The sequence below is a fragment of the Porites lutea genome, chromosome 4, assembly GCF_958299795.1.
Source record: "Porites lutea chromosome 4, jaPorLute2.1, whole genome shotgun sequence".
NCBI classification, from domain to species: domain Eukaryota; kingdom Metazoa; phylum Cnidaria; class Anthozoa; order Scleractinia; family Poritidae; genus Porites; species Porites lutea.
Genome location: NC_133204.1, coordinates 18,732,972 through 18,760,780, shown reverse-complemented (window position 1 = coordinate 18,760,780; position 27,809 = coordinate 18,732,972). Strand labels below are relative to the sequence as shown.

The following is a 27,809-nucleotide window of genomic DNA, read 5'->3' as shown; positions in this document are numbered from 1 at the left end:
ACTGTTAGTTGCGCAGTTTTAAGCTGTTCACAAAAACGTCGGAAGCTATCCGCAGTATTTAATATCCTTAGAGACAGTTTTCTTCGCCACTACATACTTGCTGAAAGTGTTGCTCCGCAATCTCAGTTCACTGCTTTAGTTGTCTCAATATCTACGGTGCCAAAGGTGACAAAAAGCAGAAAAGTGATCAACTGAGTTCAGGCGGCTCGGTTGCCACTGCGCGCCCTGCGACTTCTTGGTCGTCACAATAGGAAAGTCCTACAGGCTCTTTATATATTTTTGATATAAAGACTCACCCTACAATGATTATTCCACGACCGATCCTTACTATTGTAATAAACGAGAGTTTCACTTGATTTCAGAAACAACATATGACGGACGACTTGATTTCGAATAATAGATTCAGCGGATTTGGACAATCTACTGGACTCAACACAATCACTATTTGGACGATCGGGTAGACCTCAAGCAGTACCATAATCGAAATGATCCATCAAAATTGAATCAGTTATAGGATTTACACGATCTATTAGATCATCAATTATAAGATTTAGTGGATCCGTTTGATCTCAATCCGTCAACATTTAAAACGTTTTTCCCAAACGCCCGTCAGTAACAAGATTTGGGCCATCCATGGTGCCTCTTTAAGCTTCAAGAAATGGACAGTGTGTTAACTCACAATATATTACAGATTTGGACAGTGTTTTTTACCTCAATCAGTACCTAGGTCTGGACGATTCATTAGTCATTAACTAGCTACAAGGTTTGGACGCAACAGATACATGGTTCGTGGGGTCCATTCGACCACAAATTGTAGCCCATCAATCACAGCGATTATCTGTCAATGAAAACTATGTCTCATGGTTTTGATGTTAATTGGGGAATTTCTCAAGGTTCTTCTCATAAAGCTCTCATGTTTTCGATCTACGTCGGCAACTTGTTTGATGTTGTTCGTTTCCTCCTTTCGTCCGTGCTTGTGTATTTTGGTGTCACTCAGCGATATCTCTAATTCTGTGCGAATAGTATTGAAAAATCAGACCTCTGTCCTTGCAGGATGAAGGCTGGATGCCGTTTTCTGTGAGTTTTTACCGATATAATAAACCTTAGGTTTTTGACCAATCAGAACGCGGGTACGCTAACTCACTTATTTTGAAAACAATTATCGGATGAGGCTGAGTGTCATCTGAAGAATTATGGACATCGAAGAGTGTGTGATAACACCCTCCGAGATCTCCATAATTCTTCAGATGATACGAAAGCCGAATTCAATAACTGTTTTATTATTCATTCAAAATAATGAATGGTTTCAAACAAACTAAAACATGCTTACCTTCATCGATGTTAAGTTCATCTTCGATAGTGCATGTTATTGTTTATGGGCACTTTTAGGCCCGCTTTTAGGAGGTAACAGATTGTTCAGTTCTGCAAATATTCTTCAAATAGCAGATGTCGTCCCCCGACCTGTCTTTTTGCTGTTCTTGTTATGTTTTTAGCCAATAGTTGGCCTATTTCTTTCTCGTGAAACGAGTGAAATGTTCCGCCATTTTGTACTCACTGTCAAACTCAATCTCGTCCCCAGGTCTTTTCGGTTAAGTGTTCAGTTTTCTGGCAACTACTATGCTGCACAATATAATTGACGTCATTTTTTACACGTGGCAAAATTCTTCCAAATTTCCAAATTTGGTCGACAGTAGCTGGTAATGTTAAATTATGTGTGGGACTTTAGCCAATCAAAAACGGAGAAATATTTTGAATGAATAATGAATACTATTATTATTTATTCAAAGTATTTCTCCGTTTCTGATTGGCTCAAATCCCGCAGCTAATTCTTCTAAACCAGCTTTGGAAGACGTGTGCGATATTTGGTAAATGACGTCAATAGTATAGCATAAATGAGAGAAAAATGGACGGTAAATGAAAAGACTTGGATAACGGGATTGCGTTATTTTGGTAGGGCAAGACAAAATGGCAAAACATTTTACTCGTTTCTCGAAGAAGTAATAGTTGAAGTTATGCTTAAAAACATAGCAAGAACAGCAAGACTACAAGTCGACGGATGACACCCGCTATTTAGAGAATATCTGCAGAATTAGACATTCCTTAATATTATGTACTTGCCGAGAAACTGGTAAATAAAGACAGAAAGCATGAGCTTGTTTTTAAACTAGGAATTATTCTGAATAAATGACAAAACAGTCATTGGATCTCAGAGGATACACCCTCCTCGATATCCATAATTCTTCATTCATTCTCTACCTTATCCAATAACTGCCAATTATTAAAAACTGAATCATTGGATATTGCAATTCTAGAGGTTTGATTAAGTCATCATGGTGTACTTATCAATTATTGAATGAGGCTTAGTATAATGTGAAGAGGTTTTCCGGCCCCGCCACTAACTTTTTCGTGTCTTTCACTTTCGCGTCTTCCCTACTATCCGAGAGCCTGGAACAGGCTACCTACACACACGGACTACACACCTAATACAAAGAATCACTTGTTCCAATGCCTACCATAGGCGTACGGGCCGGGAGGGCGAGGGGGGCTGCAGCCCCCCCCCCCCAAATTTTGGGCAACTCAGATTTTTTGGGCAGCAAGAGAAAATTTGGGCAAAGCCAGTTTTCAAAGATGTTTCCATGTTTTTTTTATTAGTTTGAAGAGATAAATATTTTCTATTTTAATCTGAAAAAAATCCTGAAGTCGGCGTAATAAACCAGTTACATTCGGTTGCCTAGCACGTGATGAGTTTCTGGTTATTAGGGAAGAGTATCATTTGTTGATTTTTGTTGTTGAGCACTGTACTGCACTGCACTAAGTGGCATGGACTCTTTCCAGTCGCGAATTGATTAGAATAAACTTCCGTATATCTTTCTAGAATCATCTCCGCTCGTAGAACAGTGTATGGCAGATAGCATCAGCAACAGTGGGTCTGAGAATGAAGAAGTGACTGACTAGCACTCAGCTCGATCGAATTACGAGAAGAATATTAATTTTTTAAAAAAAACTATCAAGCAAAAATTTATTTAAGTTGACCGAAATGTTTACAAAACCGCTAACAAGAGCGCCTCGATACATACTAATGAAATCCTTCTCTCTAGCAATCGGTCGGAGCTATCTTCATGATCTTCTTTCACACACGTTTTTAAAAAGATTGAGGCTACTATGGGGTGAAATTGCATGTCAAAAGAGCTTCGTTTTCTACAGATAACGGCCAAACATCAAGATTTTTTTAACCATATTTCTAACGATAAAAATTTCATCCCAAAATATCCCGATAACGCTCTTACAGACTCCGTTTTAACTCAGTCACGAACATGGAGGCAACTATTTGAGGAAAAAGCTCCTGTGAACGATTTTGTAGGAATTAGTTGCCAGTGCGGAGAAATATTGTTGCAAGTAAAATAGGCAATGGCTTCATTTCGTTGCTATGATGTCATTAAAACCCTGCTCATGACAAATTTTCATCTTAATCTAATAAAACTGTGGTGGCAATTTTTCCAAATGTTTGTATATTGCGACGTAGTTATGCTCGAAATTGGGAGGTATTGGCCCTGAAAAACTATTACAGTATCGAGCCACGTTCATATGCCAGTACCGCCTATGTTGCTGCATCGTATGGCGCTCGTTTCTTTTGGCTACTGTTTCATAAAAATTTGGGCAAGTTGCGACAATTTTTTGGGCAAATGGTTTACCGCCCCCCTGGCAAAAAATTGCCCGTACGCCTATGATGCCTACATTTTTTAACTAGTGCTGGGGTGCTTTTCTAAGGGCAACAAAACTTGTTTCATTGGAAATGTTGGCTATAGAAAAGAAACACTAAAGGCTCCAACTATTTCTGGTCTAGTCTCATTGGACGAGAGTGTTTTGGCGCGAACGATGAAGCAGGCCTTGGCTTTGCCAGTATTTACCTTGAATTTGAATCGTAGAGAGAGAAAATCTTGATGGCGCAAGATAAAAAAATTCGTGTGTGAACTACAGAACGTTACATGGTCTTACAGTCATGTGAAACAACCGGACTTTGCGACTGGCATCCGGCCTAAGACGAAACCTCTTATTAATTGAACTGTCTTTTGACCCACTCAAATATAGCTGAAAATTTCGTTAGGTTCGTTTTGAGAACTCCGGCTAAAAATAAATGTCTCTTTTTACAGGAAAAGGAAGAGGAAAAAGGAACTTTGTGGAGAACCGTTTGCAGACCTTTGGCACAACCCGATGGTCAAATTCCGATTGAATGACTTAATTCTTGAGATCAGCAAGAAAAAGAACATCGTATTTCTCTGGAGGTTTGGAGCTCAAAAGGCCGCAACCTTCACATAGAAGGTTCACCCCCCTCCTTTTTAGCTCCGCTCTAAACATTTTTTGCCCCCATTCGATCATCCCCGTCGCTTGAAATCCGGAGTACCCCGCCTGGAAATAAGGGCAGACTACGTGAAGCCCATCCATGCAGCTATAATAAGCCATCCGCCGGTTCAGTTATAATCCCACTCAAAACCCTTTCATCAAAAAACCGAACTTCTGCGTAACCGAACCTCTGCGGTATTTTAAGCATTATGTTTACGGAAAACGGTACACTTATGTTCATGGCTAAATAATTTTAGGTCGATTGGATCGTTGTCCCGAAGCTCTGCATTTTAACTGACAGGGACAAGGAACTCTTTATGAATTACACTTCAGTCAACTGTAAGATAACATCAACCTCTTTCCCAGGTTCTCTCTCTTACCCGTAGGGACGGGTAGGAGAGAGAACCTGGGAACGAGGTTGAGATAACATGAGATAAAACATCATAATCCAGGAGTGTACAACTTCTTACATATCCAAAAGAGCTCTTAAACAACAATTTATTTTATTAAACTTTGTCACTAAGAGTTCGAGAGATCTATTGTAGATTGTTCAGCTTAACTGTTACCTTAGGATAGTAGATATGGAAATGGTCTTGCTCGTTAATTAGTAAGGAAATAGTGTTTAAAATAGTAATACTCACGTTTTTGCGTTGATGAAGCGATTAACACATCCCGGTAAAAGTAGTCACCTGGTCATGTTCGAATAAGGAACCTGGCGCTTATTTAAAATTTCGGCCAAAAGAAGGAGGCGTATTGAAAGGAGAGAGTTAATCCAGGGGGGAACAACGAACTGTAACTTTATTTTAACTAAATCTTTAATAGAGAAGCAAACACTGCAACATTATCCTCGTAAAAGTTTAGTCAATATTATATCTTAGTCCTTGCCTCCAGTCTTTTGAAGACATTTTCAGTTGTTGCAACGGCTGTCTGCTGTCGAAAAGTTCTACTATTTTATCAGACAGCAGACACAACACACTTCCATATTCTCTATTTTTGAGGGACAGGACTCTAGAAGCGTCGATTGTCTCTTACAACGACAGTAATCTAACACATCTAAGGCATGCCAAAACCGAACATTACCGAACGTCACCGAATTGAAACGAACGTGATGGCGAGATTCCTTGGTGTTTATTTTGCCTGGGGTATTTTGTTCCTCCCATCCCTCCTCTTATCATTAAGAGAGTGGAGTTCTCCTTGGCCTTCGAAAGGTCAAGAAGAGAACGGAACAAATTGTATAATTTCAATAGTTGTTATCTTGACCTTATAAAGAGGAAATGCGAAGGAAAAGAGAATTGTTCAAATTGTTCAACGAAATGTAATCCGATTAGGGTCATTCTTCGCATAGTATACGTATCTGAAAAAGTTTTGCAGCTGAGCCGTTGGTATCGGCTTATAATAAATTTGAAGCATATGGTAGTCGCATATTTTCCTTTTTCTGTCTCGTGCTACTGATGCTAAACTGAGTAGAACTCTATTTCTTGCAAATATCTAGCGTCATGCTGTTTTCTGCCTGTTATTGTACAACTTATTTGGAAAATTGAATCCTCGCTAAGTAAGTGTGGCCATCGCGCCGTAAGGGGTTAAGTCACGAGATGTCAAATTTTTTTATTTTATTTTTATTGATTACGAGCCCTAAACTTCGAATTAGCAAGGTAATGGTATTATATTTTGCCAAATCACGGCAAGCTCATAACAGACAAAGTTAGGTCACAAACATTATAAATCTTTATAAACATTGTCGGAAAGGCAAATTGACGACATTACAAGTTTTATTGAATGCAATCCGTCTTAATCTCCTTCACTCACTTGCCCATCGATGCTACCTTTTGGGTTTTCTGCATTCATTTAATGTCCTTCGTCTACATAATGGATCGGTTATTTTGGGATCAAAGTTAATTGTCGGGCCAGCGGCAGTTAAGAGGTGTTAAAATTTTACGGAAAACTTGCCGGCGAAATAACGTGACCTGCCCCTCAAACAAGTGGAGCATGGTGGCTAACGCGGTTGCAGAAAAGAACCAAATCAGTTCTTTCATGTGATACCGTTAAAATTATGTTATATACAAAAAAATACAATTATGCAAAAAGGTTAATTTGGGAGAGACACAAAGTACACGGTGAAATCCCTGCCGCTTCTGCACGGTAAATATGACCGTTTTTTTTACATTGTGTCTGTCTCAAGATTTCATCATTGTGAGCCAAAAGATTTGACGGTCACTCAAACGGAGAGCAACCGCATAAGCCGCAACTTCCAGTCCCGATTTCTGTCCTGACGTTATACAGTAAAACTCCACGACTAAGAACCTGGTTAGGATAAAATTTTCCCGTCAAGCCCCATCTATATAAGAACCTGTTTAGCCTAAAATTTGAAACAGGTTCTTATTTTCTAAAATCTGTACAAACATTCTGTACACTTAGCAAAGAAGATAAGTCAACATTCAGAATCCTCTTTGGAGACATAGGTGCCTTTTCACTCCAACTGCAATGCAATGGTTTGCAGGTCTAGCCCGTGCGGACGCACTTGGGAATAACTGTCGCAATTTGTAGAAGACCGTGTCACAATTTGTAATAACTTTCCGTCGTAATTTGAAATGAATTTTTTGAGAGTGATTCAACTTACTTTGTTGACATTTAAACAGTCTTGTCAAAAACTGTCGAAGGTGATGACGTCATCAATAAGCAGATTTATTCAACTGAACAGTTTGTTGATTATGTGACTTACGAAATTCTGTTATACAAACATTTCAACACGCTTTATTTCATGACTATTACAAAGTATAATCGTATCTATAACTAAATTCTCAAATCTGATTGGCTATCAACTGTCCTGAGTTCAGTTTTAATAGGACAGTAAGAGCCATCGAGCGCGAGCACTTGAATGGGTTGGTCTTTCACCTTCAGCAAAATGCTCTAGGAATATCCTCCATTTTATTTTGACCTAAGGAACCTTAAACGTCGGCTTTCATCGATTTGCACTTCGAAATAACATTGTCTTTATTTCCAGTAAATACAAAATATAGCAGTAAGTGTTCACGAGTTAAGCGTTTCCTGAAATATACCCCACGAATACAAGCTACTTAATTCTTTCAGTCACGGCATTTCCCTTAAACAGTATCAATTGATATCTTCGCCATATATTGAGACCTTATGTTACCTCCAATCTACAGCTTCATATATCAAGCCGGCGTATTACCTGCAAACTACACTGACACCACTACATATAAAGGCCGCATATTTCTTTCAATTTACAGCATTATATAAAGTCCAAATGTCAGTTTGCTTGTGATCTACTAGCAATCCTCACCGTTTTACACGAAGCCAGCATGTAACTTGCAATCTATATTATCAATGAAATCCGTACAAAGATGACATAACGTAAGTATTTAAGCAATCAATGCGGTCAAACAGTGAACAGGAAATAGCACACGAAGTAATTAATTGGTTTTCGTATGTTCCATTTAGAGGTCACGCCACATTCAGTCTGTGGTGTAAAGTATTTCCTTTTGCCACATGTGACGTTTGTATAAAAATAATAACGATTTCCGATCTGGCAGGTGCAGTCGAACCGCTATTTTTTTCTATTCGGGCTCACACCCTCGTTTTAAATAAACTGTAAGAGAGAGCTCGCAGACTATCGCATTACGGACACTCGCCCTCGTTATTACCAGGACAGCAGTTTTGCTTGTCCCTCAGAAAAACTCTCACATTTTCTCTAAAAAGTCAACCCGCTTAATACGGACACTCGTTATTGGCGATAAAGGACAATTTTTTCTTGTCCAATCAACAGTCTGGTGGAATTTAACCTTAAACCGCTATTTTAGACTTCAGTACAGTGAAACCTGAAATAACGAAAGGGCCAACGATGACAAAATACGTTCGATATACACTCTTTGGCCCAGGCTTAATATTTTTATTTTTCTGTCGATTTTAGGCTGAAAATTTTCTTGAATTATTTTTAATAATAAATTATAGCTTATGGCATTTCCGCTTCTGAATGTATCGTGGTTTCAGTTAGAAGTGTTCTTACTGTTTAGTGAAAGGAATAATTCTCCACGGTCAAGGTTAAAAACATAAATTGTACTGTGTTTAAAGATTTTCAAACACAAAATTGGGCCTTTTCAAACTCTCAGTCTCGGGTTTATTCTTAAAATATACTTAGAACTGCGCAAATTTCAGCCCAGATATTCCGTATAAAATATATTGTTATAGAAATAAAAAGGGGTATAAGGAGTTATCATGATATCGAGATTCTTTTCCACACATTCAGGTGATATATTTTACTATTACTGAGGCTAGGAATATTGCTCGTTATACCGCAGACTTCGCTATATAGATGTTCGTTATATCGAGGCTCTACTGTTTACTGAGCACTGGCTTAACCGTAATTTCAGAGCAAAAGTGCCCCTTCATCTTCAGTATAAAAGTGACCTATTGAGCTGAAGCTAGTCTTGCCGCAATCAAAGTGGACTAAAAACATACCGAAGACTGATGTACTTGACAATTAAGCTATAGACGCCACCGTGCAATACGGACACTGAGGGGAGTATCGGTACTAATGGGTTGCAGGAGCCCATGCGGGTTGTAAGCGGGTCAGGATATTTCAAGATTTGGTTTTTTTAAACAAAACACTTAAATAATTAGCCTGCGAAAAGGAGAAACGGATGTTTTCGCAGGCTACTAAATAATAAAACAAAACATTAGCATCGTCTACTACTCAAAAGTCTCGAGTCCAACTTCCCAAGCCACGGTTACCGTCCGCCGCGGACGGCTATTGCTGTGAAATCATTCAAAAGTGGCTCATGTGGACATGTTAAGTTATTCCTTAATCAAAAACCAGGTACAAAACTCATTTGTTGTCAACAAAATTTCCCGTCTATTCAGGGGCACCCAAAAACGGTTTCCTAAAGAATACATTGAAAACACTTTTTAGCCTAAGCAGAGTACTTTTAGATCTTTAGAAAAGTATTCTAAGCGGCGCTGTAAAATTCGTATCTGTTTGGTCATCCTAGGGGAACTTGAGTCTTTTCGAAATTGCAAGGGCTTGAGTATTGTTTCCCCGAAAATGTTAGATGAAATCTGACGTATTACGAAAGTGAGACATCTTCTAATTGCTCTCTCCATTACGTTTTTGAATTCGAAAATTTTAAGTTTCCTTTTTTCCACGAAATATAGCCTAGGGAATTTATTCGGATAAGTTTCGAAAATTGTACATGAATGGAACGGTCAGCTAGAAAACCGTCAGCTAAAAAATCAAGGGCCTCTCTTTTTCGACCTTTTTCTACTGGTAGTTTATTTTAGATCCTACAACTCGCGACATATTTGGCCATTTGGTTGGGTGCCAATCAATACTACCAATAAAATATAAAACGCAGGGGCGGATCTAGGGGGAGGGTGCAGGGGGTGCGCACCCCCCCCCCCCTGAGATGACCTGCGGTTTTCTAATACAACTGGTATTCTGCAAAAAAAAAAACTATGTGGTTTATTGGTGTTGAAGTAGAGCAAGAGACGAGTGCACCCCCTCCTTAAAAAAATCCTGGATCCGCCCCTGGAACGGTAAACTGACCCTTACAGCAAGGAGATGAACAAGTAGACAAAAGAATAAAACAAAAAAATATTTTTTTTATAAATCAGTTTTTTTATTCTTTGTTCACGTGTTCATCGCCTTGCCCAAGGGTCATTTTTGCTTTTTTACATTTTATACAAATTGTTATTGTACTAATCCAGGTCTGCAACTGTGAGATCCGGCACCACTCAACGCTTTGTCGCTGTGGACTTGCTGATATTTAATATTTTAGAATCCACTACGAACCTCTTCAAGATTCGTTTACAAACAAACAAAACAAACAAAACAAACCAACAGCTGTTGTTTCTGCTTTTCTGTTTCTTCTCGACAAATGAAGTGGAACTCCTGGTAAACAATAGCACCGACTTGGTGGACCAATACAGTGCAAAACGCCTACACAACTTTTTAATCATCTACTGAATATTCATTCATAATTCATTAAGACTTGACAGCAGAACCGTATAAACAATATTGAAACAAGTGTTAAAACAACCGTCCTATATAATATTGAAAGTTGCTAAAACGCTCAAACGAGCCAGGCGGAATATTTTATCGCACGCGTCCATATTCATGGTCTCTGACTCGGCTACAACAGGTGGTGGTGTTTATGTCTTGGAACTGAGCCGTAAAAATGCTTGTTCATCCGCAAGATAGACCTGTTTCTGATCATCAACAGTGAAAGCCTTCAAAGTTTCGTGTTAGATTTCCATGAGGGAAACGCAGATCAAAACGTTTTTCACTCGGTTTGGGAAGAAAATATCACTAAAATGTGTTATAAATATTCATTATTAAAAAAGAAGCAAAAGGACGGCTTATCGTATAAGTCTAAATTACAACGAAAATCATAAAATGACCCCTTGTAGCGCCATGCAGGCTGGATAATTCAATTTAGTTGTAAAATAAGAGGACTGTTTTTTAAACAATCTACTTTTTCCGACTGTTCAATTAGTTAAACTGAGATTAGAAATTCTCTATTGTCTCACGAACAACTAATCTAGGGTGTGTTGTCGAGAGCCAATCGCATCTTAGAATTCCCTAAAATATGCGTGGAATGACGTGTTGAATAAATTACTCTCTATGTCCACAAAAAGCAGAGAGCCATGTACAGAGAAATTTGTGTTAGATCACGAACGATTTTCGGCAAATGAAGTCACAAGAAGCCATAAATTCTCTCTTTAGAGAAAGAAACGCAAGGAGAAAAATGCTTTGTAAGATTAAGTATGATTTGAAGACCTTTGCTTCAAAGAAAACATTCCTAAAATTCTATCCCCGTGTTTGGTCATACGAACACGCGAGTTTCGAATTCTTCCTCGACCAGCAGGCGATGAAAAGAAATGTCATCAACCCCCCTCTAGGGAGAAATAGCGCAAGTCTTTTGTGGGCGCGCCGAGCATAGTTGTGTCATTCCTTAAATTCTTGCTGGCCTCCGTTTACTGTAAAGCAAGGGGCAACTTTGCTAATTCCAGGTGATTTTTAGAGGAACGAGGAAACCGACGTCTCTATCGTTGTTTAGCGATTTGCTGTGAAGCCAGGTAGGTTGCACGCGACTGTAAAAGCTTTCTGTTCATCTCTTTGATTCCCCTCCGTCAAATGTTCCATCGGTCCGTTGAATCGTTCGAATTTTTCTCATTTTTCTAGAGTTGAGCTTCCGGAACGACTGATCAAGACAACACTAAGAAGCCTACACGGCAACCATAAACAGTTGAAGGAGATTCCCTCCGGTTAAGATCATTTTTGTCAGGGCTGTTCTTACAAAACCGCCAAGATTTCGGACCACGAGGACCTCGAAATGGCCAACTCGGTCGACGAGGGCAGCGCGACAAAAAGCCCCGTCGACATGGCAAATGATGCCGAAGGAGTTTGGTCGCCCGATATCGAACAATCATTTCAGGAGGCTCTTGCAATTTATCCACCATGTGGCCGGCGGAAAATTATTCTCTCCGATGAGGGAAAAATGTATGGTAGGTAGCACGTTCTAACCCATTTGGCGTAGTTTATTTCATGGAAGACCATGAACTCCAAACGTACGTTGAAAGTTTAAATATCGCTCGACCCGGAAACCTAAATGCTCGTTATCAGCCAGTGTTTTGTACAAGTCAACTAGATTAAAAATATTTCTTACGCGAAACAGGGCTGACTTCTTAAAAATACAGAAAACAATGACAATAGTTACCTCGTTTTTCCACGAAGGCATGGAAAGGACAGTCGCTCGTTTGTTTGTGTGAGATAATATAACTGAACAACGTTGATCTCGAGTTGTAATAACTACATTACTGGCATTCATTCTTCGTGCCAGCTGTATTGCCAGAGTTCATGAAAATGTTAGCATACTTTAAAGGTTTCTTGCGAGTGTCGGAGCAACGATTTAGAAATTTAGCGGATTCGGCGTGGAGATGTCACGAATGGCATAGCTCAACTACGCACAAATGAATGCACTAGTCGTAACCAATTGTTCGAAGTATGTCGGCTATGCATCTTTACAGTTTTTCATTGACCCTTACCGCAAAGTGGAAAATAGCGGTTGCAAGAATAACATAACAAACTAGTTTTTCTGAGATTGCGTTGTAAAAATACCAGTCTTTAGTGGTTTAGAGTCTTGACTAAACCTTTTTTGTGCTATGAATTGTCATGCAATGAAACTCTATTTCATTCTCCGTACAGACTGTATAATTCGTTAAGTTCTCTTGGACGTGGGTATATTTGGAAGTTATTTTCCGTTACAAAGTTGGCTATTTTATTATTAAGGATCTTTCGTTTATTTAGTTACAGATAGCGGTAAAAGGACATTTTGAGGTTTATGCGTTTGAAACTTTTGTTTCCTCGAAGAACAAAGGCCTTTATTATATCTGATTAATATGCCACATGGAAGTATTTTCGCAACAATATTGATCAGCAATATTTAAGTTGAATATAAGTATAAATTATGATACTGTTTGAATCTAATTCGCTTAAAATACTTCAATTAACGTCTTGTAATATGTTTATACGTGGGTTTATTTTTACCAGCATTGTGCATTTTTTAATTTTAAGAATGTTTTCTAAACAAATGCAATGATATCCATATTTTTTGATATACTGTTTATTACAGAGACAGTCCTCATTTTGTTTTGCTTTCTTTCTTTCCTCAACTTGGTATACGGTTTGGAGAACGATATTATGAGATGTTTGAATCTTACACTCCAAGGAGAAACCAACAAGTTTGGAAAAAAAAACTCTTAATTTTTGTACCACAAGATGGTGGTTTTCTTTGAATGGCCGTACCTTAAGATTTTGTCTTAAGGCAAGACTGCCACCAATGAAGAGTGAGCAATAAATATTAGTGCTCACTATTGTATCCTTTCCAAGAACTAACCCTTTGGAATGTTCAATTTGCATTGGAGATCAAGTTACAAATCAAAATTTATGAGTGTATAGATAATGAGAAAAATTAAAAGTAATACACAAATTGTTATCTGATGTTTGTTTCTGACATCATTATCAAGAATGAAAACCGTTAAGTGTCAAAGTTTTTAAAAGAGTTGAGATTTGAATTCCTTAGATGGCATTTTTGTTTGCTTGATTATTTATAAAGATGCATGTCCCAAAAGAATAGTTTCGCTTGAATCAAGTCTGATAGATGATGACCATTAAAAAATGAAGCAAGACCTTGAGCAGTGGATATGTTGATATTGTAATAACCATTATCAATGCATGTCTGTCAGACAAGTAGAAAACATAGATCACATGTTTTGGTGCATTCTAAAGCTGTTTTAGTACATCACAAACATGAAACCTTTTAAGAACCAGTCTTTGAAAACAGGTTGTGTGTTGTAGTTAAATTATTGCTTTCTAGTCAAATCATTGCAAATTGCGAACATGTTTGCTTCTGTGTGGAATTTAGCCAGTATCAGCCAAGTTCCCTTACATTCGCGCCTTGGTTAAATGTTGACCCTCTATAAGCCGCAACTTCACCAAAATGACCTCCTCTCCTCCTTCCAAAAATTTTCTTGGACATCAAGGCAAGAGAGAATGTCTTAAAAAACCTAGGCCTGGCCAGCAGCGGTCCACCTTGGATGTAATTGCTACAAACATGTTAACTTTTCTTTTTTTTGGGGGGGGAGGGGGGATGCTAGGGTGGGGAATTGTGTAACCTACACTGTATGCTAATTAAATATGATTTTTCTTTGTAACTCAGGACGAAATGAGTTGATTGCCCGATATATCAAACTGAGGACTGGGAAAACAAGAACAAGGAAACAGGTATGTTTTTTTTATTTTGGGCAAAGAGTGAAATATTTTTTTGGAGTGAACACTAGCATTAAATTTGGTAGCATAGTAATGAAGAGAGTATTATGCCATCAGAAAGTGTTAATGTACAGCCATAGTCAAAAGAAAAGAAAGTGGTGTTTTAAAGATTGTTAGCCTAACAGTTTTCCAACATTCAATTTGTTTTTTGCAATATTTGATAAACAGTCGACTCTTGATAACTCGAACCTTTAAGCGAAAGTGAAAACAGTTCGAGTTATCGGGAGTTCAGGATATCGAGAGTTCGAAGAAATTAACCAGAATTAAGGAAATGGGATGGGGGAGGGATGTAAGTACATGTATCATTTACACTTCAATTCAAGGGCAATAAGAGTTATATTGATATTTTGACAAGAGAAATTAAGCAGCAAAGCTTGATTAATCATTACAGTGCTAAACATTGTGATTTGAATTGGACTGACAAAAAAGCATAAAGCTTAAAGAGAAAGAATACTCGGTTGTTTTGAGAGATATGTTATGTTTTGTGCTCCAGTTCACAGGGTTTTTTCGACTTGTCATGTGCTTAAAACATGGTTTGAGTTTTTAAGGGTATAATTGTATAGAAATGGTCTAGAGGGAAACAAAAATTATGTTGCGTTAGCATGAGGTTCGAGTTATCAAGAGTTTGAGTTACTGAGGGTAAAATTACAGTAAATGTATGATGGAAATCTAGGGGAAATCGATTTTGGTTCGAGTTAGCGAGGGTGCGAGTTATCGGCAGTCAACTGTACTTGTAATACTTGGAAGACAATAGTTTGATGTGAAGCTGTGATTTTATGATTCACATGTAATGTCTAAAGTCTCTTTGGGAAAAAGGATGTGTAATTAGCATTATAGACAAAGTATAAACCAACTGTGAAACAGTTCAGTTAAGGAGCATCTGTCATGGAGTCATTGATTTTTTTTTCCACTCCACTTAAGCTTTCTCCCCCTTTTTCTTTTTGAAGGGACTTTCTTTTGGTTGGGAACATGTGTTTATTTTGAACCATGGTAAATGATGTGTGTGATCATGCGGTAAAATCACTTTCTTACTTCCCTTTGCTGTCGGTCAGTCTTCTAATAAATATATTTGTATGAGCTACATGTAAGTGCTAAAGTGGCCAGATAACACAAAATGTAAAGTATTTTGGATTTAACAGTTAAAAACAATACTCTCGTCAGTTGTCTGTGGTAAGTATTCATTTCTTTTGTTATGATCCATGCTTTAATTGCATGGTATTTTTCTCGCAACTTTAGTTTGGAAAGTTGTACACTTTAAACCAAGATCTAATTTTTTATTCCAATATTTGATGATTTCATAAAAGGAACTGCTTACAAGAGTTAAACTTGACCTAAGTAAAATCCTGGTTTTCAAATTGTCAGTGAAACTTTTTTGAAAAGCTAGTTAAACGTGAAGTTCTGTTATATTGGGATTTTGTTTCTTATGTACTTAGGTTTCCAGTCACATTCAAGTCTTAGCAAGGAAAAAAGCACGGGAGATTCAAGGCAAACTTAAGGTTGGTTAATTTGTTGATTTGTGTTTAACACATGTAGGTTTCAAGTCACATACAAGTGTTGTCAAGGAGAAAATCCAGGGAAGTTCATGTGAAAATTAAGGTTTGTGAATAATTTGCAGTTATTAGTCAAGATCAGTAGTTAATTGTGAAGTTAGGCATGAATTCAGGCATGCTGCTGCAGAATATGGTCAGATATTTCTGGAAATAAAAGGAGTTGGAGATGTAAAATTGACATATTCCTGGGAATGGATGTGACCAACCAAACTCTCGAGTTATACTAACTTTTTGTCGTTTTGAATGGAAAAGTATTTTTTGCTGGTAAGAAATTTGTTTTGTAGGCAAGGTTGTCACTTCCGTACTATATGTATGATATGGTGTGGTGATAACAAGTTAGAGTAGCAGTGTAGTTAACTAAGGCATAGCTTGGGTTACCTCACTCTTGGAGTATAGTCAAACCTCTCAGGCATTTTTCATTCTGTTTAGTGGGATTTCAGTTACCATGGAGTGGGAACACAAGCAAGGATGGATAAAATAGTTAGTTAATGTAAAAATCGCTTCAGATTCTCATGTTGACCAGAATTCTTAAATTATACACCCATACATTAAGAGAGGGAGAGAAACGACCCATAAACCCCACTGAGTTTTACCAATTTGAAAGGAAATCAAGGAATAATATGCCAAGTTTTTTGCTCGCATGGTTCTGTTATTCCCTTGATTACGTGCCTGGCTAACACTCTTTGAGGTATGGGTCATCTTCAGCCCTTTAATTTAACCCATTTGCCCCTGAGCTGTCCTTAACCGCCTGTGCGCCACATCCCTTCTACCACTTGTGACATCATCAGTTTTAAAGGTCAAAGACAACTTTGTCTGCTAACTTGTGAAGAGTGAAGAGATCTTTCAAACCATTCCAGAATGAGCTCAATTCAGTCAAGGGCACCAGAGAAAATGGCAAAAAACCATGCAACATTGAGCTGAAAATTTCCCTGAAATCTTGTTTCACTACCTCCCTACATTTCCTTTCACCTAATTCTAAGATCCTAGAAGCTTTCCAAATAACTTTTCCCAGCAAAATGAAGCCTACTAAATTCCCAGCAAAAGAAAAAAGAATGAGCAAGAAAAGCGAAATAAGTGGGGCGGAGAGAAAGGGAAAGTAAAAGTCAAATTGCTGTTTCACTTTTAAACACAAAAAATTTTTGCTTTCTGCGCATGCCCGAACTTCACAAGCTTCTGCATCTGGATCAGGAGGTCGCAAAGTGTATAACCTGTAATGGCTTTTTTTAAGCTCTTTATAGCCAACAGCGACCAGAAAACTGCTTGACTAGCTTCAAAATGCAATTTTCGGCAAAATTTCCAGGGGCAAATGGGTTAATATGTTTGTACCCTTGGCTTTAAATAATTTGCATAGTACTGTTGATGTTCATCTGACTTTTGACCTTGAGACTAGAGTTATTATGCAAGCGCTTTGCTTAGCTTTTAAAATTCTCTTTCGTTTGACCCTGGTGGAACCTCACAACTGTCTGTCTAGTGGTGAATTCTTGGTGATTCACATAGTAATCTACATTACACATATTGATGTTTTCCTGGTACCTGTCAATTTTTTTTAAGAAATTAAAAAACTCATGATTATTATGTGTGGTTTTGAACTGTAAAGAAAGGTCATGAAGTATGAGATGAAGATATTGTTCTGATGATGTGGTGAAGGTATCAAAGATGCAATAAGTCCATGTAGTTTTCACAGAAGCCTCAATATTTTGTGTACTTTTATTTTATCACTCAGGATCAAGCGGCTCGTGATAAAGCTCTACAGACCATGGCTTCAATGTCATCTGCCCAGATTGTTTCAGCATCTGTTCTTCACAACAAAGCTTTAGCTGCTGCAGGAATTCCACCACAATTCAATAATGAAAACCAGGGCTATCAGGTATGTGATCTTCAAAACATTCATTTTTGTCCTTCAACTGTATTTTAGGTCGGTATTTGGTCTTCCTTGTTCATTCTCAAAAACACCCTGTTGCTGTAACTCCTTAAAAGTTGTTTACGTTTCCGTCCACACCTTTCAACTCCTTCCTCCTCCACAACTTGGTACTTCCCTTAAGTACACAGAGCTTTCGGAACCCGTCTGGAACCCTATCTCAGTACGGTGCTGTCACGCAAGATACTTGGCAGCCCTTGTAAGCATTTATACTTGGCAATGGCAATGAACTGTGACCAGGGCTATAACTTTCCCCCAATTTATGCAAGGATTTTTCAGCCCACATCAAAACAAGGCTGAAGAAGGGATCTGGATGGGTTCCCTGTGCTCTGTGTAACTTTCAAGAAATTGTTGGTGATGAAGAATACTTCTCGGTTATAAACATGAATTATTCTTGTGTTTTTATTTTTGAGATCTCTAAATTTGTATTATTTTTTCTATAGTTGCCTTTATTTTATTATTTGTTTTACAGCAACAATACTGGCCTGCTGGAGCTGGTCAGCCAGTACCGGGCAGCTACAACAATGCATCACAGCCCCCATATGACAGTGCAGCAGTCCAAGCCACTGTTCCGGGAAGTGTTGTGTCAACGGCCTCAGTTGCTAGTCCCACTGGGGCTGCCGTCAATAGCCCTGATGACATGGTAAGTTCATATTGAGACACAATGTAATAGATCTTGTGAGATAATAGCTGACAATGCCAACACTGGTTCCCCACACAATGATGTCATAAGAATGAGTGTAGAAATTCCATACTGGTGGTATTGGTTGAAACAAATTTTTAATGGATTGGTGGTAAACAAATTTCCATCCCGGCGCGCCCAAACAGAAGTACCACCTGTATCTGGGTAGTGACAGGTCATCAGTATGGGATTTCTGCATTTGGTAGTGTTTAATGGATGGTTAATAACCCTTTTTTGCCTCTTCAGAGGAGCAGTTCCTACAGAGGCACAGTGTCTTCCACACCACCAACATTTGCGGCTCATGGCAGCTCATCATGGCCACCAATAAAAACTCAATATGAACACCAGCTGGTATGTCTGGCTTTGTTAACATCATTAAATTCAGCTATACTGTAAACATTTCCAAATTCCAATTTTACCAGGAATCAGGTAGACGAAGAACCACTTAGTGGATGTGCTACTTCTTCTACATCATCATCATTATTATGATTAGTGAACTGCGGTCTATAACCACAGTTACATGTATAGGTCCATTAACCTGTAAACAAAAAAATATATATCTGAATAAAGCACCCCCTGATGTAAGTTCCCATCTAGCTTGTGTTGATATGAATTCGATTATGACATTTTGAAACTTCATTAAAAACCAATCAATGCAGAATGTCTTTTGATAAGCCCTCTGTTTGTAAGCCCTCCTAAATCCCTTATGAGCCCAGTGCTTATAGTAAGTGGCAGTTTATGGTAGTTTACATGATGTTACATATCACCTATTCATATATTATCAGTTGCATCGATTTCTGTACACATGATGAAAAACAAGTTGTAATTTGGTGCAAAGGTGACATATTGTGCCGCACATATTGTTCCCTCAACAAAATTTTCATCACAAGAATTTTTAGACCTTAAGAAGTTCTGGAGAACTCAAAAATAATTCTTAAAAGTGCGCTGTTTTTTTAACAAGTTAACAAGAACTATTCCTCAAAGTGGAGAAAAAATAATGTTGCTCTTTGGTGTCAACAGATGTTGAAGCCTATGGTGTGTCAATCTGCATTTGCCACATTGTACCTTTAAGGAAGTGTCCATCAGAATATTTCTAATCTTTTTGATCAGAAAGAGGAATCAGCATTTCTAAAATCCATTTCAATCAAAGTTAATGGTAGAAAAAACTTTATGAATTTGAGTAAATTGCTATTGATAATTTTAGTTATATGTATTTGGATATCCATAATTATTCTATTTTTTTTTTATCGTAGCCTTTGCGGTTAGTTGAATTTTCAGCTTTCCTCGAGCAGCAAAGAATGGACCCGGAATCTGTAAGTAGATCTTCTTACTGTTCTGTCATTTTTTCTTTTATAATAATTTACAATCATAATTGTTACAGTTCAGTTGCAGTTCATTAACAAGATGCAAAATGCAAATAAAATAGTTAATAAAAGTGCTCTGCAACTTCTTAAGAATATTGATGGTAATTTTAAAGATGACTGGATTTGGGATGTCTTCAGTTGTAGTAGGTCTTCAAATTATTACCTGTGCAAGTTATTTTACGGTTTGTGTGACGATTTTTTGGTGGTTTGACTTCATAATTAATCAGGAATTCCATAAACTATTAGAAAAGTGGTTCAATTTGAATGTTGATGATGTCTATTTTGTTTTCAGTACCACAAACATTTATTTGTTCACCTGGGTCCGAACACTGATTTAGGGGACCCACATCTTGAGGTAAGACTTGTACTAAATCCTGTGAAAGTTCTATCAGCTATAAATTAAATAGGCCATTTCCAAGTTGCCCCAGGTCTCTGCTTGGAGAGAAGACTAAGTGTAATAAAACTCATTTTCACATGGCCTTGTTTTGAAAGTGAGGGCAAGTTTTTGGAACTAAGAAATGGCCTGTTTTCACAAAACAGCATTGGAAATATTTAGTTGTTAATATCTCTTATGGGTTGACTGAACATGTACTAACATCGCATTTTTTTCCAAAACAAATTTTAGGCAGTTGATATCCGACAAATTTACGACAAATTTCCAGAAAAGAAGGGAGGCCTCAAAGAACTGTATGACAAAGGACCACAGCAAGTGTTTTTCTTAGTGAAGTTCTGGGTAAGCAATTTTTGTATTCTAGCATTATGATCAGAATTTTAGTAGATGTTTTATTTTGCTGCATTGTGCAACAATTAATGCAGACTAGACTTGCAGGCTGGCTTGTCTTGTAAATGAAATAAAAACGTTGTTGTGATAATATTATGTCCTAAAATTGATCCCCTCCTTAAGTTTTGAGATGAGGCGTTTTACACTTAAATTGCTAGTTAGGTTAACAAGTTTGAAACTTTCCATCCATTTTTAACTCGTGGGTACGCGCGAGCGTACCACGAGTTATTGCAGGGACTGAGATATGCAACTGAGTCACTCACTCACTCGTAGTAGATGCACTTCGTAATTAATCGGGTCCGAACTCGAGAGCTCGAAGATCTATCGTTTCCAAAGAAGCACGCGCTCGCCGAAGTTCGTAGCATCAAATTCCTCGCTGCGAGCATACATCGTGCGCTACAGCACGGTTAGGATAGAGGTCTTACCAAATTTAAGACAGGCAGGAATCTTTCAAATTAGTACGATTCAAAAGCCTTTGACCCGTCCAGGCGTTAAACTTGACAAGAAGATGAGCATTTGCTCTTCCACTTCTTCAACTTCGACGCTGGCTTGATCTCCTACCTTGTAGTACTGTAGTAGGTTGTGTGTATGAATGAATTTATGGCGGTCAGTATAAAACACGGACTTCGGACTACGGATTGCGGACTGGGTATAAAATACGGACTATAAAATACGGACTGGTGAAATGTATGGTAAATAAAGGCACTTCTTCTTCTTCTTCTTGAGGTCTCCCCAAGATCACGGGGGGAAATGGATGTGAGTTTGAGCATTACCTTTTTAAAATAACAGCGGAAATCGAGATAAGAAAACATAAGCTAATGTTTTACGTCCTACTTCGTGGAGGAGTTGTGTCGGCTTTGTATCGCATATGTTCTTTCATTGCCATGAAATGCGTTTAGATTGTTTTTTACTGTCAGTAGCCTGGTTTCAATTAGCCTTAATTTCATCCCATTGCTTCGAGTCGTTTTTATGGCTCGATCGTTTGCCCCGGTCGTTTGCCGGCGGAAGTTCCATAGAAAAGGCATTAAATTTGAGACTTTTCGCCAAATCATGTGACCATCCTCAATGGCGTAGTGGCTATGTGAGGTCGGGTCAAACCGAGGGTACCGGGTTCAAATCCTGGTAAGGACCGTCTTTTTCCCTTCTTCTTTTTTTTTTTTCTTTTTTGTTTTGTCTTGTTTGCTTATTTGTTTTGCTGTTGTGTTTTTGTTTTGTTTTTAAATATATACTTAAATAACTGTTACTAAAGTGCAATAAACAGCAAGAAAAGTATTGTGTTTCCAGAACAAGGATAGTATATTTATAATATGAATTTCTATCATTTCCTAAAATTCACTGTAAGAAAACTAGAGGTGATAACTAATTGATTATTTCTTAACAACGTACCCACGAGTTGACGATAGTCTTTCTTTGATTTGTATCATTTTTACAATCCTAGGCTGATCTCAACACGAACATTCATGATGGTGCATTCTATGGTGTTTCAAGCACGTAAGTGATAGAAATCATAATTCATACACTAACTAGTATATAATTATATACATAGCCTTGTTTCAGTGTAGTACATCCATATACAAGCGTAAGAGGGCACATCCAGAGAAAGGAACTGCAGCTGAAAATGTGTTCCTATTGGCCTGGGATGTGTTGGTCAGCTATTTTTAATACCAATTTTTTTCCTCTCCCTTGTAACAGTCCCAGAATTCTTTGCAAATTGCAAAACTTTAAGTCCCAATATCCACGTACAAATTCTCCAACCTGATCTTGATATAATTCCTTAAAGAATTGAATGAGTTGAGAGAATTTGATAAAAGATCAAAGCAGTTTCTCTTAGGTGATCATTTTATTAATTCTCATAACCTAATCTCTTGACAGTGTATAGATATTGTTAGGAGAAAATTGATGTTGGTCACTATTGGGACTTAAAGGGTTAACCTACACTGCAAGCTTCTTCTTTAACTTTCTCAGCCAGAGACATTTCTCCTCTTTCTGTTTATGACATGTTTGTAGAATACAATTTATGTCAGCTCCATACGAGTAGCGAGACCCTAGATTATAAGACTGCTAATCAGTGAATTTTTGTAAAAGATTTTTAACTTCTTCATTGCTTTCCTTCCAGGTATGAGTCTAATGAGAATATGACAATCACATGTTCCACTAAAGTTTGTTCCTTTGGAAAGCAAGTTGTTGAAAAAGTGGAGGTGAGATGACGTTAGTGGTTGATCGACTTGGGTTATATATTTTACACCTAGCTCTAGATTTTTGAAAACATACCTACAGAAAATTGCAGCCATGATTTCACTGAAAAGAGACCAACAGGGCAAGTATCTTTCATTCTGTCAGTGTTAGGTGGTAATCACAGTAGGGAAGGAAAAGGAGAAAAAAAAAGTAGAGAGAGGAAAGGAGAAAAATCGATGGTTGCACTCTTATTTTTTACTTTGGCTGCTTCAGAGAAAAAGCAACTGAACCTATTTTAGCAGTAATTATGTTATCAAAATCCAACTAGATATATTACATAAAACTTGCATTGAACACTTAATGACTGCATGGTTCTGAGAGAAATGTTTTCTGAGGCTGAGTTGAAGAAAACATAATTGAGATTCAAAAAAATAAATCAAACCAATTTCTCAAGCCATACCAGGGTTAGTCATCAGGTCATGTTATTATATCCCACAAAGACAAACTTTTAGGTGTAGAATTTTCTGGAAGTAAATTTCAGTGGGCTGTTAAGATTTGCAAAACATATTGCTCAGTTACCTGCTGATGTGGTACATTTTGCAGTGTTGCCTGCTCAGAAGAACAAAAAGTAGTGACTGATTCGCTTAGCTTGAGTGCTGTTTGTAACTCTTTTAATAATGACATTGCTCTATATTCAAAGGACCTTTGGCCACTTGCAGTACTGAAAAGTGGATTGTTTAGCATTTTAGAGTTCCTGGTTGTCCTTGTTGAGATGGCCAATCTTTTTATGAGCTAAGATTTTTGGTAGGAAACAATTTTTTTTTATATTAATGTTATGTGACCTTGAAGAAATCAATGAAAGCTCGTGTTGGGGAAACATATTCAGCTATACCCTATCTAAACATGGTTTGTTCAGCCCAGGCTGATGCAGTTATAACCTTAAAGTATTTATAACAACTTGCATAAGGTCTTTAAACTATATAATTATTTTATTTTCTCTTCTCCACAGACTGAGCTTGGCCATTACGAAAACAATCGTTTTGTCTACCAAATTCACAGATCACCAATGTGTGATTACATGATCAATTTTGTTCACAAGCTGAAGCAGTTACCTGAGAAGTATATGATGAACAGTGTACTGGAAAACTTCACCATACTACAGGTGCGTACATTGCTGTACATGCTGCTTATGGCACATGATCATACTGTTATCTTTTTATTGTCTGGAGTACGTACTAATCTGCAAACAAACTGTCCATTTTGGAAACCAAAATTCAAGATAAGGTACCGGTTGATCTCCCATCTCTTTTGTGTGCCTCTTGTGTGTGACCTCTCACATTAGGGAGCTTAAGCAATGACGACAACTACATCATCGGTTTTACATGCAGGGATTTGTCGTTGTAGTTATCGAGTGGAGAAGTTATTATAGATAGCGGGTGACAATAAGACTATGTTATGCAATTTTGGCCTTTCTGCTCTGTTTTCTACCATTATAAACAACTTTTCAGTAGCAGCAGGTTGTTCTTTACAACTGGTGAGGCCAAACGCAAATGTTGGCGTATATTGTCATGATTACATACTGAATGACCTATGGCAATTTTTGTCCGGTTTGTGAAAGCAGTTAACATGGTGCTAGGAGACATGCTGGGATCTTCCTACCTCTCAGCTATGCAGATCCTAGCTGTACTAAGAAGATCCTAGCACTTAGGGACAAGTACAACCCTTTGTACTATGTAAACTGAGGACAGAAAACATGTGGCACTAGCATGAAGTATCTGCCTTCTAGGATCTTCCTGGTGCTATAGGATCTTCCTCCCTCCTTTTAAATATGCTGCGTAAAAATTCTTCATATACTTTGGCCCCTTTAGCTAATTGTTATTGTTTACTGTAGGTTCTGACCAACAGAGAAACCCAGGAGACATTACTGTGTCTGGCTTTTGTGTTTGAAGTGTCTACCAGTGAACACGGAGCACAGCATCACATTTACCGACTAGTAAAAGACTAAACTTCCAATAGAACAGATGCTTGACATGCTATCTATTCAATGTTTACAGTGTCAAATATAATCATATGCAGCTGTCACTAATTTGGTGGAGACCACACAACAACTTCGAGTTTCCTTGCTATGCTTGCATTTTTAGCTCAGGTTCATAACAAATACAGATAAATTTATGTGATTAAATCTTAAATGGTGACTGATGTCACTTAGGTAGATGCAAATGTGCCTAAAAATTATCTTATAGTGCAGATCTTGTAAAAAAAGAATCATACCCTCTACATTTTGACCTTGTACTTGTAAAATTTACAAATAAGGGAATAAGCATTTCTCTAGTTCTCCTTTTATTATTAAAGCTTTAGCACTTCTTTAGTCTTCGCTGTTAAATAATGTATAGTGGAATATTGTTACAGTTTTAACTGCTGTTGGTCGCGTAGACTTTAATATTATTATTCTAAAAAAATGAACAAAACAGGAAAGAATTAATGTAAAGCTGTTTCATGGCAAGTATTTTTTCAAATGAAGATTTTTACAAGTTAAACAGTGCAGCTTGACTGTGCCAAACATATCTTGCTTCACTTGTGGAGCTTAAGTATAACCATGCATAGAAGGTACATCTGGGTTTTATCCCTTCTTTTGTACTTGGCTATGCTCTTATAAAGTCTCGCCTCACAGATAATCACCACGTACACACATACCTTGTTGCTAATACTGACTGCAAGGTCATTCTAGGTCTTGGAGAGGCCATACGTGTAATAAAGAATCTATACATTTGTGGAAAACTGGTATCAACTGAGGTTTAAACAGTAGAACCTAATACTATTCAGTTAACTGATATGTAGAACTAGTCTTACTTATGAATTTTTTCCCATGTAAATAAGCAAGGGCCTTTAGGTGGTCTGTTTCCTATCTTTTCTTTGTTCTACTTCCCTAACGTCTCTGATCAAAACAGTAAAAAGAGAAATTATATCTCTCAAGTTACATAACAAAGAACAGCTATTTTTTGACTTACAGAAAACAAGAAAAAGAATTTTGGTGTCACCTCGAAGCAACCCTTTGTAATCAAACGTCCCTTTGTAGTACTCTTTTTGCAATTCTTGCCCATAATGTTTGTGACAATTTACCTGCAAAAAATGCCATTCCTTTGTTGGTTGCCTTTTCAAGCCATCCTAATTCAGGATGCACGTGAAGGGGGTGGGGAAAGTTCCTGTTTCTCACGAACCTGGCTTTAGTATAACCAAAGAGAAAACGTTTTTTAAGGTGTGAATGCTGTATAATAAGAACTAATCACTCTGTTCCTTTCCTAAGACTAAAAGGAGCTGTGTCACAAAATTTATTGAAATTCAAACTGTAGGAACTGCCACTAAATTGAGTGTAATATGAAAATAACCACATGAAACGTTAAAAAAGGTATTAACACCATAAATAACACAGAAGGAGGCAAGGATGGGAAAACTTGAAGAAGATTGAAACGGATTGCAATAATAGAGGTTTTTGAAAAATTGTTAGCCTAACAGTTTTTCAAGGTTCATTTTTCTTGTTTGCAGCGTTTGATATAAATCTAGGGAGACATATTTGTAGGACACAAAGCTGTGATTTTGTCATTCACAAGTAATTTCTCAAGTTCTGATTGTGAATAACGACGAGTAATAACAAAATGAACCACCCAGTCATGGCACAGCCTCTTTAACTGCAGGACATGAACAGTGTTGATGTTTCTTAGTTTCTTAGTTTTCAAAAAACTTCAAATGGAGGCTGTTCATAAATCGACTGTCTGTGAGTTTTAGTGTAGGTTACTTCAAGATTAAGGCACCATATTTTTGTACTGTTAGTGGTGAAGTAGCAGCGATCCCTGTTGTGAATCATAAAAAGCCTTTCAAAGTAAATAAATAATATAGTGGTTAAGTGGAGGTTTTTACCAATATTATTAAATGAGTAATTTTGTTATTGTTAACAAAGTAATGTATCATACGAACTATACGTTATAAATATATATATATTGGACATAAAGTATTTCTTTCCTTTAATTATGTGTCTTTATTTTGGGTTGTCAAGGGAAACATCAAAAGGTTTGAAATCTAATAAGTTGTATTTTGGAGTAGCCTGTTCCACTTCCGAGCTCCAAAATAGTGGTGCAGTGTAGTCGCGCAGTAATAAGTGATGGCTTATTCCCTACTGGGAACCTGGCACGGGTTAATTTTGGAGAGGAATCACCCTTCTGAAAAATTTGAACCCCATATCACTCAAAAATGTGACTTAACGGAAAAGAAACTATTCTTCCATACTGATTCCACTATAGTCGAAGCCTAAAAAGTGAAAAATAAAGTGGCAATAAAAAGCTGGTTTTCCTTGGGTGTGATCCAATCAACCAAAATTCCGATAGGGAAAACTGGTCCACATCAAAAGGTGGACCACTTTTTTTGAAACTTTTCCGGTTGGATGGAACCTATCCATTGAGTTTTGGACTGAAACTTCCGGAAATTTTGGTTGAATGGATCGCGCCCTTTGTATCCGTACTATTCAAGAAAGTGAGGGGGGCACTTTATTATTATGTAGGCGCTTATTCAAGGAAATATGGTATCTCAAATACTGTATTTGGGTGAACTATGATTTTGCCACTTACAAGTATAAGGGGAAGTCAGCAGGACAAAACCAAACTAAACCAAATTGACTAGACAGTGGTGTCGGAGATGGGTATCCTGTTATGGACAATTCATTGGTCTGAAAAATGCTGCACTCTGAACTCTGTAATGTGGACACTTGAATCTGTCCCTTTCACTGGGCCTGGTTAGCATAGCATAGGTCAAACAATAAGACAAAAATAGGTACAGGGAAAAATACACAATAATGCATACAGGCACGTGATGTAGGCATGTAACTGCTTTTCAGGGTTGAATCCAAAAAGCGTTTAATAGAAACATATTACAAATGCTTCCTTTTCCACGTTGATGATAATTTTATAAAGCAATGTTTCTCCATTTATTTCTGCTTACACAGTTTCTTTTCTCTGCAAAACTCATGCAGTACCCTAGTAATACCAAAAATACATGTGTCTAGAAACAACATTTAAATATTAAATATTATGTTTTTTACAGAATGACCTCTTTTTAATGGCAAAAATATAAATTATTGGACTCACAGCAAGTGCAGAAAAATAG

The 27,809-nt window shown here is 37.6% G+C and overlaps 1 protein-coding gene and 1 long non-coding RNA gene across 4 annotated transcripts in view; one reads left to right on the top strand and one right to left on the bottom strand.

The window, feature by feature from the left end:
• LOC140932770 (uncharacterized) overlaps positions 1-12,660 on the bottom strand; it is a 19,274-nt gene extending 6,614 nt beyond the window's left edge. The window contains exon 1 of the long non-coding RNA XR_012165002.1: positions 12,075-12,660. This is a non-coding gene — a long non-coding RNA (uncharacterized lncRNA). The remainder of the gene's footprint in view (positions 1-12,074) is intronic.
• Positions 11,275-26,678, top strand: LOC140932765 (transcriptional enhancer factor TEF-1-like). 3 transcript variants are annotated; one of them, XM_073382277.1, is made up of 15 exons: positions 11,275-11,433; positions 11,540-11,862; positions 14,076-14,140; positions 15,619-15,681; positions 16,165-16,215; positions 17,459-17,602; positions 18,126-18,296; positions 18,582-18,686; positions 19,589-19,648; positions 19,992-20,054; positions 20,325-20,432; positions 21,919-21,971; positions 22,597-22,678; positions 23,665-23,817; positions 24,547-26,678. In XM_073382277.1, the coding sequence occupies exons 2-15, from the start codon at positions 11,691-11,693 to the stop codon at positions 24,658-24,660; spliced, it is 1,404 nt and encodes a 467-aa protein (XP_073238378.1). In that variant the 5' UTR covers positions 11,275-11,433; positions 11,540-11,690; the 3' UTR covers positions 24,661-26,678. The 3 variants fall into 3 exon arrangements, with proteins under 3 accessions (XP_073238378.1, XP_073238380.1, XP_073238379.1); XM_073382279.1 differs by lacking the exons at positions 15,619-15,681; positions 16,165-16,215 and adding an exon at positions 15,719-15,781; XM_073382278.1 differs by lacking the exon at positions 16,165-16,215.
• The last annotated feature ends 1,131 nt before the right edge of the window (positions 26,679-27,809 follow it).